The sequence below is a fragment of the Uranotaenia lowii genome, chromosome 2, assembly GCF_029784155.1.
Source record: "Uranotaenia lowii strain MFRU-FL chromosome 2, ASM2978415v1, whole genome shotgun sequence".
Taxonomy (NCBI): domain Eukaryota; kingdom Metazoa; phylum Arthropoda; class Insecta; order Diptera; family Culicidae; genus Uranotaenia; species Uranotaenia lowii.
Genome location: NC_073692.1, coordinates 371,308,826 through 371,327,633, shown reverse-complemented (window position 1 = coordinate 371,327,633; position 18,808 = coordinate 371,308,826). Strand labels below are relative to the sequence as shown.

General features: G+C 37.0%; 1 protein-coding gene across 1 annotated transcript; it reads right to left on the bottom strand.

The window, feature by feature from the left end:
* Positions 1–1,256: 1,256 nt before the first annotated feature.
* Positions 1,257–4,900, bottom strand: LOC129743181 (uncharacterized protein K02A2.6-like). Its single transcript, XM_055735154.1, has 2 exons — positions 4,671–4,900; positions 1,257–1,674 (listed from the first exon to the last, which is right to left on the bottom strand). Exons 1-2 carry the CDS (start codon positions 4,898–4,900, stop codon positions 1,257–1,259), a joined length of 648 nt encoding a protein of 215 aa, XP_055591129.1.
* Positions 4,901–18,808: the final 13,908 nt, after the last annotated feature.

The window sequence follows — 18,808 nt, the reverse complement described above, 5'->3', positions numbered from 1 at the left end:
AGGTTCAAATCTCGGGCAAAACTAGTGGACTTCTGAATTAATAAACGAACATAATAACAGCAGTTAGGGCCAAACTGGTGGGTAACTATAGGTTGCCACTGCCAATAAACGAAAACACTAATAGATTCCAACTAGAGTCATTCACCTGCAAAAAAAACAAATTTCGAGCAGTGGTGTAACGTAGGTGAATATCTGGTGTGTTTATTGAGAGTTCAAGGTACATGTAATAATAGGTACAGAGGGAACTAAGATACATAGAAACGTCATACATTACCTCTTTCCTCTTCAGTAGTATTCAAAGTCTGATTGTTGATTAGATTTAACCATCCTTCCCGATCTGGTTGAACTTCCTTGAGGCCGGGGACTTCTACAATCTTGAGTCGGCTCGCTTGCGGGTAACCTTTCTTCCACTTGAGATTCTGCCAATATTTCGCTGCCCTCACTGTTTGACTCCGGAGACTTGTGATGAGTACTCGGTTCGTGTACGTTGGACCGGCGCAGGTGATGTGTGTTTCGACGCAATGTCTTTTCTCCGTCCGAAACAATGTAAGACCGACCATCCTCCAATCGCTGCAAAACTTCACCATTGGACCACAATTTAGATTTAGGGTCTTGTAGTTGAACTTTTCCACCTGTACAAAATTGTGGCGGAATACGAGCACTTCTATCTGCGTACTGTTTCTGTTGATCTCTCTCACTGATAATAGCTTCTCTTACATTGTCAAAAACTTTTGGCCGAAGAGCTTCTTTCGTAATCGGCAGGTTTGACCGAACCAGTCTTCCCATCAAGCGTTCATTGGGCGAAGGGATTGACTCGCTGCGTGGAGTATTTCTTGCTTGGATGAGTGCCAAATGAATGTCGCTTTGATCTTCTGCGCATTTTCTCAAAATGTTCTTACTAACTTGTACGTACCGTTCAGCTAACCCATTTGCACGGGGAAAATTGGTATTCCGTGCACTGAAAACCATGTTTTCATTTCCAAGATGACAGCTTCAGACGTAGGATCCGAGAGTTTTTTGAAATCAAAGAAGTTGGAGTAACTATCTACGATGACCACGTAGTCTGCGCCTCGAAAATGGAACAAATCCGAAGCAACTCTTTCGAAAGGCAACTCAGGAACATCCTTTGAAGCAATTGTGCTTTTCGTATTGCAGCGCTGATGACGTTGGCAGATGCTGCATCCTTCAACCAGATTCTGGATATCGGTATTCATATTCACCCAAAACACGACCTGTTTTGCTCGCCGGATACAGGACTAAATACCAGAGTGACCGCTGTGAATTCCATTCAACATTTTCTTCCTCAATCCCAGTGGCACTACCACCTGATTAGATTTGAATACCAGCCCATCATACACAGCTAACTCGTCTCTAAAGCACCAATACTTTTTGAGCTCCAGAGAAACATTTTCTTTTAGATCCGGCCGGCCTCGTAAAATGACCTCCTTCAGCAGGCGAGTTTCCGAATCAGACTCAGTATGATGCCGTAGCTCTTGGCACGAATCTTTCGACATTTGCAGAACTAGATGAACCTCTAGTTGTTCTTCCTCTGCTTCCGGTGCAACGTCACGGCTGAGTATGTCCGGAATCGGTATGTTCTTTCCCTTAACATAAACGACTTGTGGGTTATACTGTGTAACTTCTAGTCTTATTCTGCGTAATCTTGGCGGAGCTCTATCCAAAGGTTTCCGAAAGATAGATTCGAGAGGCTTGTGGTCTGTTTCGACTTTGAATGCTTTCCCGTAGATATATTGATGAAATCTTCGGCAAGCAAATCTAATAGCTGCTGCTTCTTTTTCTATTTGAGGGTAAAGCTTAGTTCTTTTAGAAATGGGACAGTTAGGAATGCGTGTATCTCAGAAGCCATTCGTTTGATCTAAATACTTTCTATGAAGGAAATGAAGATAATTTTATGATAATTCATGAAAAAATTTGAAAAATTTTTTTTATCGTTTTTTGTAAGAAAAACATCTACTTTATTCTTTGTACCTCCCATCGGCCGGCGCACACTTTTTTCAGTCATGATATTGATCAGTTTTTCAAACTTAAACTTCGCCTAATTTATATTTTAGGTGGCTAAATCCTCCTCCTTCAATTTCTGCTACTTTTCGGTCCAATACTTCTCTTTAAAAAGAAACTGAGGGCTATTTAGTGGATACAGCTGTTTCGAAATTTACAAATTTCATTATTTTTGAGCCACTTTTCGAGCATTTTTAATGGAATTTCTGCTGGCAAAATCTGACAATTACGAAGTCAAACCATCATGAAATTGAACTTAAAGTATTAACGGTTAGTACAGTTCGTAGGTTGCGAAGGGTATCTACAAGATTACTCTTTTTAGGCTTTGAAAAAAAGCGAAAATAAAAATTTTCGTTTTAAAAATTGAAGTTTTTTTCCACAGGAGAAGAATTTTGGCAAATCATTATATTTTATACAAAATAACGAGGAAATACATTCTTTAATATACCCGGGAACTTGCACGAGCAGGCATGGTATAGGATTCAAACGCTGGAATTTGTTTAAAATAGGGTATTTCAGGAGTTTTGTCGTTCATCAGAAATCATCTGTCCCATAGTATCGGTATTGGCTATACTGCTTACGAGCTTTGGAACTAGCAAAAAATGGTTGTTAAAGGTAAGGTTTGAATCATTCATCACTAGGCAGCACTTTCAGCTTATCAGAGAAAAAAATGTTGGACATTTCAGCGATCTACACTTAGCTTTTCGCTCACTTAAAAATAAAAATTCTGGTATGAGACATGACTTCCTTGATGACCCTTACCCGCAGTTGCTGATCATGTGCTTCACTCCAATGCATGATTTGAACTTTGGAGACATTTCTGACATTGTTTGCATACTTTTCCACCACTTACACACAGTTATTCTTTGAATAATCAACGGTTTCGTCAGCTATCAATTTGATAATGATTTAATATGTTCATTGACACGTGCGGCGAGATGAAACGCTAGGTAGAAGAATTTGTAAAGGCATGAAGAGTAGGCGGATAGGCAAGCATCAGATGAGCTTCGTAGGATAAAGTTTGGATAGGTGTTGAAACTGTAAGTCTAGGGCATTTTTATTGGAAAGCATGAAAGTGTGGTGGCACGCCTTTGCCGTACAACAGACTACTCTGTATAGGAAGCGTGATCGACTTTTGATCAACACATTCCTAAACACAGCAGGCCAGTTGGACTGTGTACTGTCAATACACAGTCAGGCCTGACTGTGTATTGACAGTACACAGTCCAACTGGCCTGCTGTGTTTAGGAATGTGTTGATCAAAAGTCGATCACGCTTCCTATACAGAGTAGTCTGTTGTACGGCAAAGGCGTACCACCACACTTTCATGCTTTCCAATAAAAATGCCCTAGACTTACAGTTTCAACACCTATCCAAACTTTATCCTACGAAGCTCATCTGATGCTTGCCTATCCGCCTACTCTTCATGCCTTTACAAATTCTTCTACCTAGCGTTTCATCTCGCCGCACGTGTCAATGAACATATTAAATTAATAAATTTATCGGCGATTAAAAACTTATCATCAACCAATTTGATAATGATGGATTTCGAAGGAAACTGTGCAAAATTATTTTTTTCTCTTTCTCTTGCATTGTAAATATCTCAAAAACGCGTTAACTTTAAATTTTGAAAAAAATAGATCCGATAGTACTTTTAACAGGCAACAAAATGTTGTCAACATTTTAAATGTCTGATTACCAGTTAACGAGTTATTAGCGAAAGAAAGTGTCCCATTTCAAAAAGAACTAAGCTTTAGTTCATTTCAGCCTTGGACAATGCTTTAGAAGCGTAGGCAACTGGTCTTCCTTCCTGCATGAGCATAGCTCCCAATGCATTCGAACTGGCGTCTACTGAGAGGACAATGGGAAGATTGACGTCATAAAATGCTAGTACGGGTGGGGAGATCATGAGCTTTTTTATTTTCTGGAACGCCATCTCCTGTTCTCTTTCCCAGGACCAAGCCGTGTCTTTGGAGAGTAGCGCTCGTACCCAGCTAACATGAAATCGTAATAGAAATGATAATCCAAATCGAATATTAAGACATTTTAAATAACCATCGTGAACACGTTGGTATTGAGTGATTTTCTATCATTCATATACGACAAGCTTTGCCCAAGAAAAGTAGAATCGGATAGTAGTTTAGTCAACTCGTAAATATGTCTCCAAAAAGTTGAGAATATGGTAATTCGACATTTACGATTTGAGTGAACTGATTTACGATAAATGGGCGGTCCTTCAATTGACACTCTATCTGGTCTCTTTCTTGGACCGGTTTGTAAAAAGGAAATCTCACCTATAGAGCTATAGCGTGGCTCATATCAACTGATGAGTTGACATCGTGGTAAGATACCGGAGAGCGAACTCGGAGGACTGGGGTTCAAATCTCGGTGGAGAAAAAATTTTTTTTCGTTTATTTTGCTTTTTGTGGGAAAATCGAATCGTTGGAATCTTGTCATTGTAGATATATCGCCTCCACTTTTGTAGCTATATGCTATTTTGGTAAGTTTAATACAATCTTTTCATCTGGTATATTTGTTTCAATAATTCTGTTGTTTCTGCGTTATACCTTCATAAATGTTTGCTGGGTAGTGGGGCTGTTATAGCCGACAAATTCGGAACAAATTTGGCCAGATATGTAATCATCCCCAACGCCCGCTGCAGCTGCAATTTGTTAGATGGTGTTTTGAGGTTCAGCTTATCAGGATCTGCCATTAGACCTCCTGATGTCACAAGATGTCCAAGGTATTTTACCTTCGGTTTGTTAAATATGCATTTTTCTTTATTTAGCTTTAAACCGGAGGCAATGATGCGGCTTATAACTTCCTTGGTGATTGATTCCAGGTGAGACTCGTTCTCGGCATGTATCAGTACATCGTCCATTGAACACTCAACTCCATCTATTCCTTCCAAAATATCTTGCATAACCTTTTGGAATACTTCTGGTGCTGATGCCAAACCAAAAGGGAGCCGTTTGCAACAGTACCTTCCCCAAGGGGTACCGAATGTGAGGTATTTGGATGTTCTTTCTGTGACACGAATCTGCCAAAACCCTTTTTTGCAGTCTAATATGGAGAAATACTTTGAATTTTTCAGTCTGGCAGAAATTTCCTCCATTGTCGTCAGCGGTTGTTGTTACGGCGAACTAAAACCATGGCACTTACTACTGGTGTAGGCTCATGAATCCTTTCGATGACTCCCAGTTTTTCCATTGCATCAAGTTCTTTCTTCATTTGGTCCCGAATACTGTGGGGAACGTGCCTGGCTGGTCGACTTTCCCACTGTGCGTTTTCTACTAGGTCGATGTCATAAATGTAGCCCTTCAAACAACCAAGACCATCGTACACCTCGACGTCATCTATCTCGAGAGAGTCGATTCGAGTTATCAGATTCTGTGCAATGCATGTTTCCCTACCGAGTAATGGTATTACTCGTTCCTCGACCACTTTGAACGTAATCCGGGACTGCTTTTGCTTTACGGTGCAAACTGGGTCAACTTCCCCTAGAACTCGCATCTTGTGATTGGAGAACGTCAGCAACCACTTTGTTGGCGAGGGTTTTAGCGGCAACAGGTCTAATTTCTCTACCATCCAAAGTGGGAGAACATTGCAGTGGGCACCAGTATCTAATTTCACCGAAACTTTGCTGATATTAACTTTCACTGTTTCGAACCAATCCTCTCCTTCATCCAAGGCTTCCAGTGCACCGATAAACAGCTCTTCTTCTGAACTTTCACCACTCCCATTTTCGGTCAACACTGCGTGGACCGTTTTTGCTTTCCTGGCGGGACAATGAGTGGCAAAATGTCCTCTGCGGGCACAAGTATGGCATTCCTTTCCGTAAGCAGGACACTTAAACTTTTTATGATTTCTTCCACACTTTTCACACTGTATATTTTCATCACTCTCGTATCTTTGTTTGTTTAATTTCATGTCCACTTTTCTTTCACTTTTTCTTTCTCTTCTGTCCATTTTCAAGACTTCCACTTTCTCAGCAACTGCGACGGATGCCATCGCTTGGGACTGCCTGGCAGTCAACTCATGGTTCCGACACATTTCAATTGTTTTGTCCAGGGTCAATGAGTCATTCAGAAGTTGCGGCACAAGTTTGGTGAATTTCAACCAAATTATGATCCTATCTTTCACCAGGGAATCGTGCAATTGCACGAAGTCACACTTTTTTTTTTGTTCTTTCACTCGCGTTATGAAAGTTTCTGTCAACTCATCTTCGTTTTGAGAAATTTGGTTGAACACGTAACGTTCGTATGACATACATGATTTGGGGATGAAATATTCATCAAACTTGGCCTTTATCACTACTAGATTATTTTCTTCTTCCGGCGTAAGATTGAATGTATCAAAGATACGAATGCAATCCGCCCCAATCGCTGTCATGAAAGTGGCTACTTGCACTTGTGGTGATTTGTCATTCAGCTGTGTCGCTGTAGCAAACCAAACAAACTGGCGGGTCCAAGATTTCCACTCTTCAGCCATGTTGTCACCCAAAACCAAAGGTTTTGGTGGCTTTAATCCTGCTGCCTGTGCGGCCGCCATTTTGTCTCCTGCTTGCCCGAAAACTTTGTGATCGAATTTCTCAATATTTTCACAGCCCCTTCCCGTAAAATCGACAATCTTCACGATCCTCGCACTGTGTTTCACGCGATCACGAAAATTTTCTACAATCCGATGACTTTATTCGTTTGAAAAACAGTTTTTTCTGCTGACTAAAAGCCACAGCTTCTGACACCATGTAACGTAGGTGAATATCTGGTGTGTTTATTGAGAGTTCAAGGTACATATAATAATAGGTACAGAGGGAACTAAGATACATAGAAACGTCATACATTACAGTGGAAATGTACAGTATTTACTATTTCGGAATTCCTTTATGTCTCCTTTAGCTGCGCACTTTCGGGATTGTTCCGCTTTAATGGAATAAGGTCACTGGCAAAATCAGTGACGGTCTCGATAAACTTTCATATATCAAACGATCTTGAAGATTTTTTTCCCACGGCCGATTCTAGCTGTATTTCTTCGATCGAAGCAAGCCAGGTTTTCCACTGCACTCTCGCTTCCAACCACTTCTTTCCAGCCCTTTAGCTGTCCCTCTTCACTTCGGGAAAAAAGACTTCACTTCGGCACGTGAGTTGATTCTTCTTCTTCTTCATTTTTCCCGCTCCCGCTCTAGACATTTCTAGTCCACCTCTCGCACTTTTTTAAATTTATGTATAATAACTTTATAATAACAGCTGCTTCAGGAGGACCCCCGTCTGTTGCCATCGCTGCTCCAGAAGATCCAATCGAGTGATCCGGATCTGATAGGTACCATTTGGGAAAACCAGATGGAGTTTTTGGCCCTTTTGAACGAGGAAACCGGTGGCAGTGTCGTAGTGCATGATGTAGCCTCGACTGCCGCTTCGATGGTGAACACCCTGAGTCCGATCTTGATGCCATCGATCGGACAAGCAACATCCGGTTTGGGATTATGATTGTTTGGTGCACCCTTAAAAGATCCTTCCTATTATCACGGTTAATCACAGCTACTTAGGAGCATCCGAAAAGTGCGGAGTGTATTGAGTGAAATTAAGGAAATAAACTAAAACCCAATTTGATTTTTTATCTGTTGATCTTTGGTCTACGACATGCACAGACATACATAGACTTTTTTTCTTTGATTTGTATCTCAAACACCTGACATCTCTGAACCCCTTTTTTCGTAAACACTTCAGCCAGCTGTCAATTTTTTTTTTCAATATGGCTGAACGTGCTATTTGGCATATGCATGTGAGACCACCATACTAGATTCATCATGGGCAGACGTACTCCATCCACTGACCATACTGACTGGACACTCGATTTCGTTTTCTGGATAATTTTTCCAACAGTACGCAATGTCGATTCCAGAGTGCGCATCGATCGATTTGAAGAAATGCTGTCCCAGTTAGGAAATGCCACCCAATTTTAAAAATAAAACATGCAATTTCTACCATAAAATCGGGCTAAGCAGGACCATTTTTCCTACAAGGCATTTTTTGTCAAATTTTTTAGGTTTGCCACCTGCCGTCGGTATAGCGAACCAGCAAAATCTGACAACGAGAAAATAGACAGAAAATGGTTGAATTTTGGTTCTAAGTGTCATGTCAGTGTGGTCAGTGCTCCATCTCAGTCTTCCGAATTCAAACCCATCGGAAGCAGAAGAAGCTAAGTAGGGTACCAAACAGGTTGAATCCTTGAAACCGAGGGCTCGGAAACTGTATGTACGATAATATTTGGTATTGAAATTTCTGTAATTTTTAAACAAATTTCAGATATTTTCTGGTTTTGATTTTGATTTTTTATTCATGAAAATATTGTTAAATCATGATTCTGATTGCTTAGGCCGGAACAAATATCACTTTCTTCTTTTGTCACCATACCCCCCCCCCCTCCCCCCCCTTCGAAATTTCCGAAAATCCCGAAGGGGGAAATAAATAAAGTTTGAAGGGAAATCTCGGAAAATTTATCAAATATCAGAAAGATTACATGAGCAAAAAACAAATTGTGGAAGTTGAGAGTTTTATAACCTTTTGTATGCTTGATTTTATTGTATTTTTCGACAAAAAATTACTTGAATTATGGGTGCAATGCAATGATATAGTGCAATGCGTGCAATGATATAGTATGTAATTTTATTGCATGCAAGCTATCATGCAACTTATTCCAATTTATAAGTTTATAAGGAAATAGAATGAGAACAAACGAATATCTGAGAAAAATAGTTAAGAGCAAGTTCACTCGTGTTGGAAAAAAGTGGCAGAAATTTTGACACTTGTAGCACATTTTGAATATTTTACCATGCAAAAATGTTTTCAAGATCTTTGGGCGGTGTATTTTTTAACAACACTGTTTCTATTTCAGTCGTATGTGATACACGCTCGTTTTTATTTAACCATTTTTGAATGAAAAATAACCATTTTTTGGTTTTTTTTCTGCAGAACTTCCAATATGGTTATTTATCATCAATATTTTAAGGTACAATTTTAACCATATTCCTAGTTTTCACTAATCACTAATCACTAATCGTACTTCCATAGCCAGAACTTATGTCTGAGTCCCAAAGAATAATAGGCGTGTATTATTATTCTTCTTGTCTTTGTTCATGTTTTTGATAATTTTAACATAAAAAACATCAAAATGATCAAAAACATAAAATGGTTGGGCCTACCATGGAGCAGAGAACGCAAAGACGTCTGGAACACAGGAACAAGAAGAAACGTGGACCACCAGTACCATACGTTTCAAAGGGGATCGTTGGAAGCATGCTAAGAAAAATGCTCCGTGATGAAACTGACATGCTAAATGTTAAGTAACTTCACCAATCACTAGAGCCATTCTTCATCGGCTGGAAATGATTTATTTGGTACACAGAAATCACAAAACTTAAGACTAAAAATCTTTTTAAAAATTTGATATATTCGATGAAAGGTTTTTTTTAATTTTATTAATTAAGATTAATTTAAATTTTTTTAATTTACTTGTATTTTTCTGCGTTGAACTGTTTTGGATTTCAGTGTACAATCATTTCTGGTAAAGGATAAAGCGCCTTTACTCGCTCTTGAAAATAAAAAAAGAAACGGAAACATTAATAGAACATTAAACCCATCGAGGTCTGTTAAGAGCTCGAAAAGTTCTTCAAATATTTTACCTTTTTAAGAGAATTTGATAGTGAGATGACTTCAAAACCTCTCTGTAAATAATGAACTTTCAGTTTTAAAAGTAGGTGATTGTATTCAGTTTACTTATTAAAAATGTAAATCTTATATGATTAAAAAAACATTATGAAAATGCAAACATTTAAAAACCATCCACTAGTGCATAAGTGAAAAAAATATAAAGGCGAAAGATTGGAATTGGCTCACCGGGTTTTGGCTGTCGTTGGGAATCACTATCATCATTAGTGATGATACTGCGGTACTGCTTCGGCCGGAGGTATATTCAAAAAAATATCAAAAACTAACCCCTTTCCTTCCAGGAAACACGTTTTCTCACTTTTTTTTCCGTCCTAAACAGTTAACCAATTTACATAATCCCAGTAATCCGCGGTATGCAACATGACAACTTCAAGACGTTTGCTCAATGAAAACTAAATCACAAATAATTCCCGCTTTCACGTCCCTTTTAAAATGAATTTTTCAGCTGCTCTCAAAATATAAATTGCTCAACACGCACTTTCATTCTTAATTTCTAACTTTTCATCTTTGGGCATTGTGATTCAGAAAATATTTTTCCGTTAACCTCAACTGCAAACGAAAATCCCACAACCTATTCATTTTTTCACGGTATCGTCTTGCGGTTTCACAAACACTTTTGAATGTGCTATTGAATCACTTCCAACCAAAACTAAGACGACCCATCCACGAGTCATCTTTTTATTAGCTTCTGTTGAAATTTTTCACTTTTTCACATATTTCACTATTTCAAGCAATTTAACAAACACGATTTTTACAGACGGGGGAAAAACGTGTGCGCTGCAAATTCGAAATCTCGCAAGATCCGTCCAACACAACAAAACACCAATTGCATTTCTATGCAAGTAATTTGGATGCATTTCAATCAATTTTTAAATGTATCGATCGCTAAACAGGCGCGGTCCTAAGTTCTAAGTTTTTATATAAAATCCAGCGTTTGCGAGTACTTCGTAACGGTTTTTTGTCGCTTGGGGGGGGTGATCACCCCGATCACCCCCCCCCAAGCGACAAAAAACCGTTACGAAGTACTCGCAAACGCTGGATTTTATATAAAAACTTAGAACTTTTCTTAGTAGGTGTACTTTCGAATTCCCAAGTTTTTCCACTCCGTAGGGGGTTTGTTGAGTTTATTAATTACTATATATTGCGGAAATTGCACCTATTTAGACTCCTGTGCAAATAATTTCCACGCAGAAATATTTTCGCACTGACGCACACATAGACAACATGTGTCAGTTTTCCAAATCAGCCGTTGCTCGCTTCTGATTTTCGAATCACATTTCCAAACGGCATAATCGTTATTGTTTTGGCGAAAATTATTATGAAATGCGAACCAAGGAGTTTAATAACGAAAATTTACCGATCAACAAATGAAAAGAAACGAACAGAAAACAGATTGCATTCTGTACATTCGGGTACAAGAATGTAAGTGGAACAAATAAATCATGCATTTAGGGCGTATTTCGAATTATCGAAAAATAAGCCAAAAAATTATGGATTCCCTCACAATTTTTTCTGACAAACCAGTCGCAATTGTTTTTAATTCAATTTTATCCAAAGATGTAAAGATTATCGATATGTGTCATTGTCTATGTATAGGTCAGAGAGCAGATTTTACTGCGCGCAAATTATTTGTACGGGGGTCTAAATAGGAGCAATCTGCGCAGTTTGTTGACGGCAACGGTGCGTATGAAAGTTGATTTTTTGGTAGAAATAATTTGAAGTAACTGAACTCTGATGTTGGTCCTTTTTCCATATAGTCCCTTTTCAACTTTTAGCACATGATAGTTTATATAAAGAATGTGATGGTGTTAGTGAGTGCGGAATTGTTATCTGTCAAATCAGATTCTCTCAATAGTCTAAAAATTCATGCAATTGACAATAGCTTAAAATTTAATAAAAAAAAAGTCGGTCCGCAAAACTAAAACAGCTGAAACTTGCAATTCTCTGGTTTCTTTCACCAAAAAACTGGTTCTCTGGTATTCTTTCACCAAATAACTTTTGTTGAGGTAATTACAGCGTTGAATTCGAATTTGCTGATCACATACGCTTCCGGCCATAAATTTGGGATCACCCCCTTTAAAAAAAGCTAATTTGTTTGACCATTAGACTGAGTCGATTTGGGGTCATTTTCGAATTTCTCAAACCCTGGGGTCTCAAAAGTTTCATTTTGGTCCAAAACTTATCCATGATTTTTTGCAGAATTTTTATGTAACGTTTACATGAGTAAATTTGGACTTTTAGGTTTGTATGGGAAAATTGAATATTTTGTACTGAAAAATCAACATCATTTTTGTTTCTTCTATGCAACCGAGCCTGCTAATGGTTTTTGTGCCAATTTATAAAATTCCTAAAGGAAATTTTCTGCTGAACAACTTCGTCGAAGGCCGTAAATTCGTATCTTATTAGACAAAAAAGTTATTAGCTGTTTAACAGGGGTATGTCTTTTGGCATTGATAAACAATAAATTCAATTGACACCACTGCTTGTGCCCCGCGAAGTATTGCATGAAAAGTAGTCATGCAATACCTCGCAAGGCACACAACAGTGGTGTCTATTGAATTTATTGTTTATCAATGCCAAAAGACATACCTCTGTTGAACAGCTAATAACTTTTTTGTCTAATAAGATACGAATTTACGGTCTTCGACAAAGTTGTTCAGCGGAAAATTTCCTTTAGGAATTTTATAAATTGGCACAAAAACCACCAACTTACTAGGTTGCACAGAAGAAACAAAAATGATGTTGATTTTTCAGTACAAAATATTCAATTTTCCCATACAAACCTAAAAGTCCAAATTTACTCATGTAAACGTTACTTAAAAATTCTGCAAAAAATTATTGATGAGTTTTGGACCAAAACGAAGCTTTTGAGACCCCAGGGTTTGAGAAATTCGAAAATGACCCCAAATCGACTCAGTCTATTGACCATATCGCAGTCATCTTATGCCATATTGCATTTCTTTTGATATCTTTTAAAGTCGATGAGCAAAACCTTCTTCGTATGTTATTGACAAAATGTATATGTTAACCTCATATGACTTAAACTTGGCTTAAAGTTGGAAAATTTTCTAGAAATTTGGGTTGGGTGGACCGAATTTAAAAATTTGAATTCCATTTGAATCTTTTTTCATAAATATCAAAACACCTTTTTTTAAATTTTGTGCTTAAAATTAGCATAGTGCTTTAAATAGATAAATTAGCTACTTAAGTTATCGATCAAAAGTTTGGGCTCACTCCTCAGTATGGTGTATCGGCAAAAAGTTTGGGATCAAGCGAAACAAGTAATTTAATTTCGTGCGTATCTCTGTCATCAAAAAACGTTTCGCTAATCTGATAAGTTATCTTTAATGCTGATGAGTTTTTTTTGCTTTTGGATATTTAGTGAAAATGTTTTTTCAAACTAACTTCTTTAAAACTTTAGCCTTAGTTTGTTCATTTTTTGATAATGTTCGCCAAATAGTCGGTATGTTCAATAAATACATGCAAACTTGTTTCGACCATAACTTTGTTATCTTACAAGTTATTGCAGATCGATTTGGCTCAATGTTTGATGGATCAACATATCTCGATCCTTTTTAGAAGTGAAAAGAACTTGAGACTTTAAGTGTTAAATAGCCTTTGGGGCCGTTCAGATACCACGTGGACAAAAAAATAACATTTTTATCCCTTTCTCCCTCTCCGTGCACAAATGTGGATACTCGGCAACCCTTACCTCCCTTCTCCACATGTCCACCTAGAGACAGATTCGATTTTTGTTGTTGATATTTCTAATTTTGGAATTTCTAATTTGGAATTTTTCCAGATTTTTAGAATTTTAATTTACATACTTTTACGATTGAAAAAGAAATACAAATTTTATGGAAAATGGTCAAACACATCAAATTCAAAATGTGTTTTCATGAAATATTTTTGTTTTAATTAATCATTTATTTTTCTTTCGAAGACTCGTTTACTGTAATATTTTACGTCTTTCATAAGCTTTTATGCACTTGTATCCCCTTTGGCTCGGAGGACGTCGTGCATTTTGAGCCGTTATCACAAATAGACTATTTTTATAATGATCCATAGTTTTTATAAAAAAAATCCATTCATTAATTTAAAACTTTCAAAATAAAGTTAATTAAGTAAGAAACTGTTACGATAAAGTTGTCCTGAGACCAAATTATGATTAAAATTATAAAAATAAATTTCAATCATGGGAATTTTAGGGTAATAAAAAATTACATTAAAAATACGAAACTTAGACTATTGGTTGAAACTTGATATCAGTTATGCTCCGAATCCTATGCAAAGGTCAGAAAATAGTGTTTTTCACTATTTAGCACTATTCGGTACATCTCTAATGATATCTATTCAATTTTCTAAAAATACTGAAAATACTACTTTAGAAACTAAAGGTGATAGATGAAATCTGATAAAAAAACGAGTTCAGAATTTTATTTCCAAAATCAGTTTATACAGCATAGGTTACAAAAATTTGCCAATTTTTTTTATTTTCCGCAGGTGAAATAAAATTATTTCTTAATCCCCGACTATTTTCTCGGAAACAAGGCAATCGCTCAAGTTGAACAGTCGGACGATTTTTTTTTTCAATTTTTGACCAACATAGCTAGATTTCAGGATTCACACCAATTATATCGCCGATACTGTTTTAAACTCATCTACACAATAATATTTAAACTTTTTAGTTGAAATCCAGCTTAATAATTTAGGTTAAAAAATCCATTTTGAATCTGAAAGTTTGGTTATTTAAATTTCAATTAATTATGACTTTTCACTGAAATATAGAAAAAGTAATAACTTTCCGAAATTAACTCTTTATTCAATATTTTTTTTATTTTTTTCAAACATTATACAAAAAGTTTGGAAATATTGAGAGCGTGAAGAAAAATATGATTTAGATGATCTTATTTAGAATTAAATTTATTTTTAAAAGTTGAAGAATTGGAACAAGAATTAATAATAATTCGAAACTTTCGACCATCGATTCAGCAAAATGCTTCAAAAAATAATTAAATATTCAGTTTTTAAATCAAAGCAATTATTAACGAACACTTTTTTTTGAAAAATTGTTTCGGAATTGTTGCAAAATGAGAATCATTAAAATTTTGGTGAGGGTCTTACATTGATTGATGCCCAGTAAAAATATTGTGGATAACTTGAAGATTTTTTTTACGTTTTCTCCTACGAAAATGTCTGTTAAATTTTCATTTGTGAAATGACGTTTATATCGGAAAATTCTTTAAAGAATACTTAAAGTTATAATTTTTACCAATCGTAAAAGTTACGAAAATATTGCGGAAATTGCACCTATTTAGACTCCTGTGCAAATAATTTCCACGCAGAAATATTTTCGCACTGACGCACACATAGACAACATGTGTCAGTTTTCCAAATCAGCCGTTGCTCGCTTCTGATTTTCGAATCACATTTCCAAACGGCATAATCGTTATTGTTTTGGCGAAAATTATTATGAAATGCGAACCAAGGAGTTTAATAACGAAAATTTACCGATCAACAAATGAAAAGAAACGAACAGAAAACAGATTGCATTCTGTACATTCGGGTACAAGAATGTAAGTGGAACAAATAAATCATGCATTTAGGGCGTATTTCGAATTATCGAAAAATAAGCCAAAAAATTATGGATTCCCTCACAATTTTTTCTGACAAACCAGTCGCAATTGTTTTTAATTCAATTTTATCCAAAGATGTAAAGATTATCGATATGTGTCATTGTCTATGTATAGGTCAGAGAGCAGATTTTACTGCGCGCAAATTATTTGTACGGGGGTCTAAATAGGAGCAATCTGCGCAGTTTGTTGACGGCAACGGTGCGTATGAAAGTTGATTTTTTGGTAGAAATAATTTGAAGTAACTGAACTCTGATGTTGGTCCTTTTTCCATATAGTCCCTTTTCAACTTTTAGCACATGATAGTTTATATAAAGAATGTGATGGTGTTAGTGAGTGCGGAATTGTTATCTGTCAAATCAGATTCTCTCAATAGTCTAAAAATTCATGCAATTGACAATAATCTTTTTATCAACACTTTTTCGCAATGAGCATCTAAGATTCGCAGATTGTTTTATAAAAAGATATCAAAACAAGTGTATTGAGAAAATTTGTTAAAAGTTTTTACTAGTTTTCTCTGATTTCAAACTATTTAAATTACACACCTATAACTATACAAACCTACAAAATACAAGTCTTATATGCAACTGAACCCCCCCCCCCCCCCTGGTCCTCCCCCTCTTCATCACTCTGTTTCTCAAAATATACGTTTTTTCATCAGATATTAACGATCCTTCTTATAACCTGATTTTTGAAAATTTGGAAAATCACCCCCCCCAAGAGCCAACTCTAGGACCGCCCCTGTCGCTAAAGAAGTCCCGAAATAGAAAAAATTAACAGTATTTTTCAATTCGCGAGGATACAAACGAGAAAAACACGACGGCGGAAAAAAAAACCCTTCCGTTCTCGAGCACAGCTTGCTGCGATCTTAACCATATTCCTAGTTTTCGGGTATTAACCGAAAAAAGGATGGAAATTTAACCTCAATCGATAAAAAGAACCGAAATCGTACCATTGCAAACATTTTCTTCATTCTTTTATATAATATGTATCTGTAGAAAAGGGTAACAACAATCTGTAGAAAAGGAATAACAAATATTTTATTGAATAACAGTGAACTTTAAAATAGCAGGTAACGGTAACAAATATTCACTACACGAATGCCCTAGAATCATGGGAATCATGTAGAGAAAACTGAACATCTGGAATGCGTAGGCTCAAGGAGGAAAGGGGTCGAGGAGCACCGGAAGGTGATGAGGAAGATGATGGCCCGGTTACACCCAGCAAGAGGGACCATCAGTATGCAGTCCTAAACGCTCCGGAGGAAAAACTGCAAAGGATTCGGTTGCTGGATTTTGTAAAAGAGTACGAAAGGAAGATCTCCGGGCTAATAATCAGGACTTGAGCAAGAAGGAAATCGCGTTGATGTCCGTGTAGGTAAGTTTGTTTTGAAGGAAATTTTTCAGCGAAAACGATAATCCTTCCTTTTTAACAGGTGTCCGAGAAAATCTACCGTGCACCGTCCGGTTCGGTTTCAAATGCAATCACTTTCGGATTGTTTCAGCTATTTAGAGTTCAGTGTGTATGGCGAAATGTTTTCGATCGAATCGTGATGGTCACGAAAGTTGATCGGGATTCTCGGATGGACGAAACAAGTTCCAGGAAATGCAAGAGCTTTGTAACGAACTCCACTCGATGCCAACCAAACAGCAAAGGCAAGAAAACCGCCTGCGGGATGCAGCAAACATTACACCGATAATGTCCAACCCCACGGGGGCCCGGAAAAATCAAGTGTCGTTGACGGATCCGCACTCCGAACTGAACACATCTTTTGGTCATTAAAATCAGTTCAAATCGAAGGAATCCTCCCCGGAACCGGAACTGATGGCCATCGAATGTCAGTCGCTTCTTGGATGATCTCAGACGGCCAAAATCTTTTCCCGACTTAGTCTGGAGGACGGAAGCATCAGAGCGGATCGAAAATCGCTAATCAAAGGTTCATCGCTCGGGTTTTGCTCCGGATCTGATCGGCACCGCCCCGAACCGATTCGATGAAAGCGACCGAGGCAAGGATTTGTTCACGTTGACCGTCTCACTCCGAGGGGTTGGAATCTGAAATGGTTGAAACGAATTGCCACGTCTGATTTGGAAGATTGCCTCGATGTCGACGCGTTCGCGTTAATTTCACGGAAATCATTGAAATGTAAAAATACAGTGATGAACATAATTTTGACAATTAATAAAACATTTCAAAATCAAAAGATTTTTCTGATTATCACAGCTCAAATTTTCATCAATCATCAATTAAAAAAAATAACCATTTTCTAACTTCCTCGCCATATTCAATACGGTTAAAAAATAACCATATTTCAACTTCTCCCCGAAAAGTCATTTTATGGGTTCTAGCGGAGAAGTCATAGAAAGACATAACGCGGAAAAAGGTCGAAAATAGTTACTTTTGAACCAAAATTGGTTAAATAAATACGAGCGTGTAGAAATCGAGCTGTTTTTGCATCACAGCATGCGAAAATAGACCACGTGTTGTAAAAAACATGAAGGCCACCAAGGAATATTTAAAGAAGGTAGTGTCGAGGCAGCCCTGCTTTAGTATTAGTACACACTGCGACGTCACAAATACGAAAAATCTGTTAATTTACTAGGAAATTTGCCTTTTTCGTTGATAATTTGAAGAATTTGCTGGAAATGTTCCACTTTTAATACCTGTTATTCTAGAAGGATTCTTGCTTTTCAAGATTGGTACGAAAAAAGATGGATTTTCGAGTAATTTTTGTATGAAATAGACCATCGAAGTTCGAAAAAAATGGATTTTCCTTACTCAAATTGGCAAAACTTGAAAATTAGTTCAAAGTCTTCCATGAAAATGATCAAGTCAGTGCAGTTTAAGATCCTTATTACAAAAAAGTTATCAAAAAACAAACTTTTATATAAAACCACAATTATTTATTCGCATTTTAGTAAATCGAGTTAACAATAATCAATTGATGGTAATTATTCTACATAAGAATTGAATATGGTAAACCGATTGGATAAAAATCATGACAATCAGTTGAACACTCAACAACTACTAGCTACACCTCTTTAAAGTAGATTTTATCTTCGTTTTTGAACGTTTTAGCTTCAAGATGACATTGCGTTCAATATTAAAATGAGAAAAAAAACATAATGCAATCTTCAAAGAACCAGAAAATTTCATAACATAGTGAAATAGAGGTCTTACAACACAATCAAAATGTAATTGGAATTCATTTTCGTTCTAAAATATGTTTTTCTTTGAAATTTCTGCCATTCGGCTATACATTTTCGATACATTCGTTTTTGTGACGTCACAAAAAAAAATCCAATATGGCTCTCGACACTACCTTATTTAACACGTTCATCGCCACGGCACCCATATACGGCAGACAGGTGTATTTCCTGGGGGGGCCCGTCACATCAAAAAGCGTGTGACGCTTTCTTACTTGAGTTAAA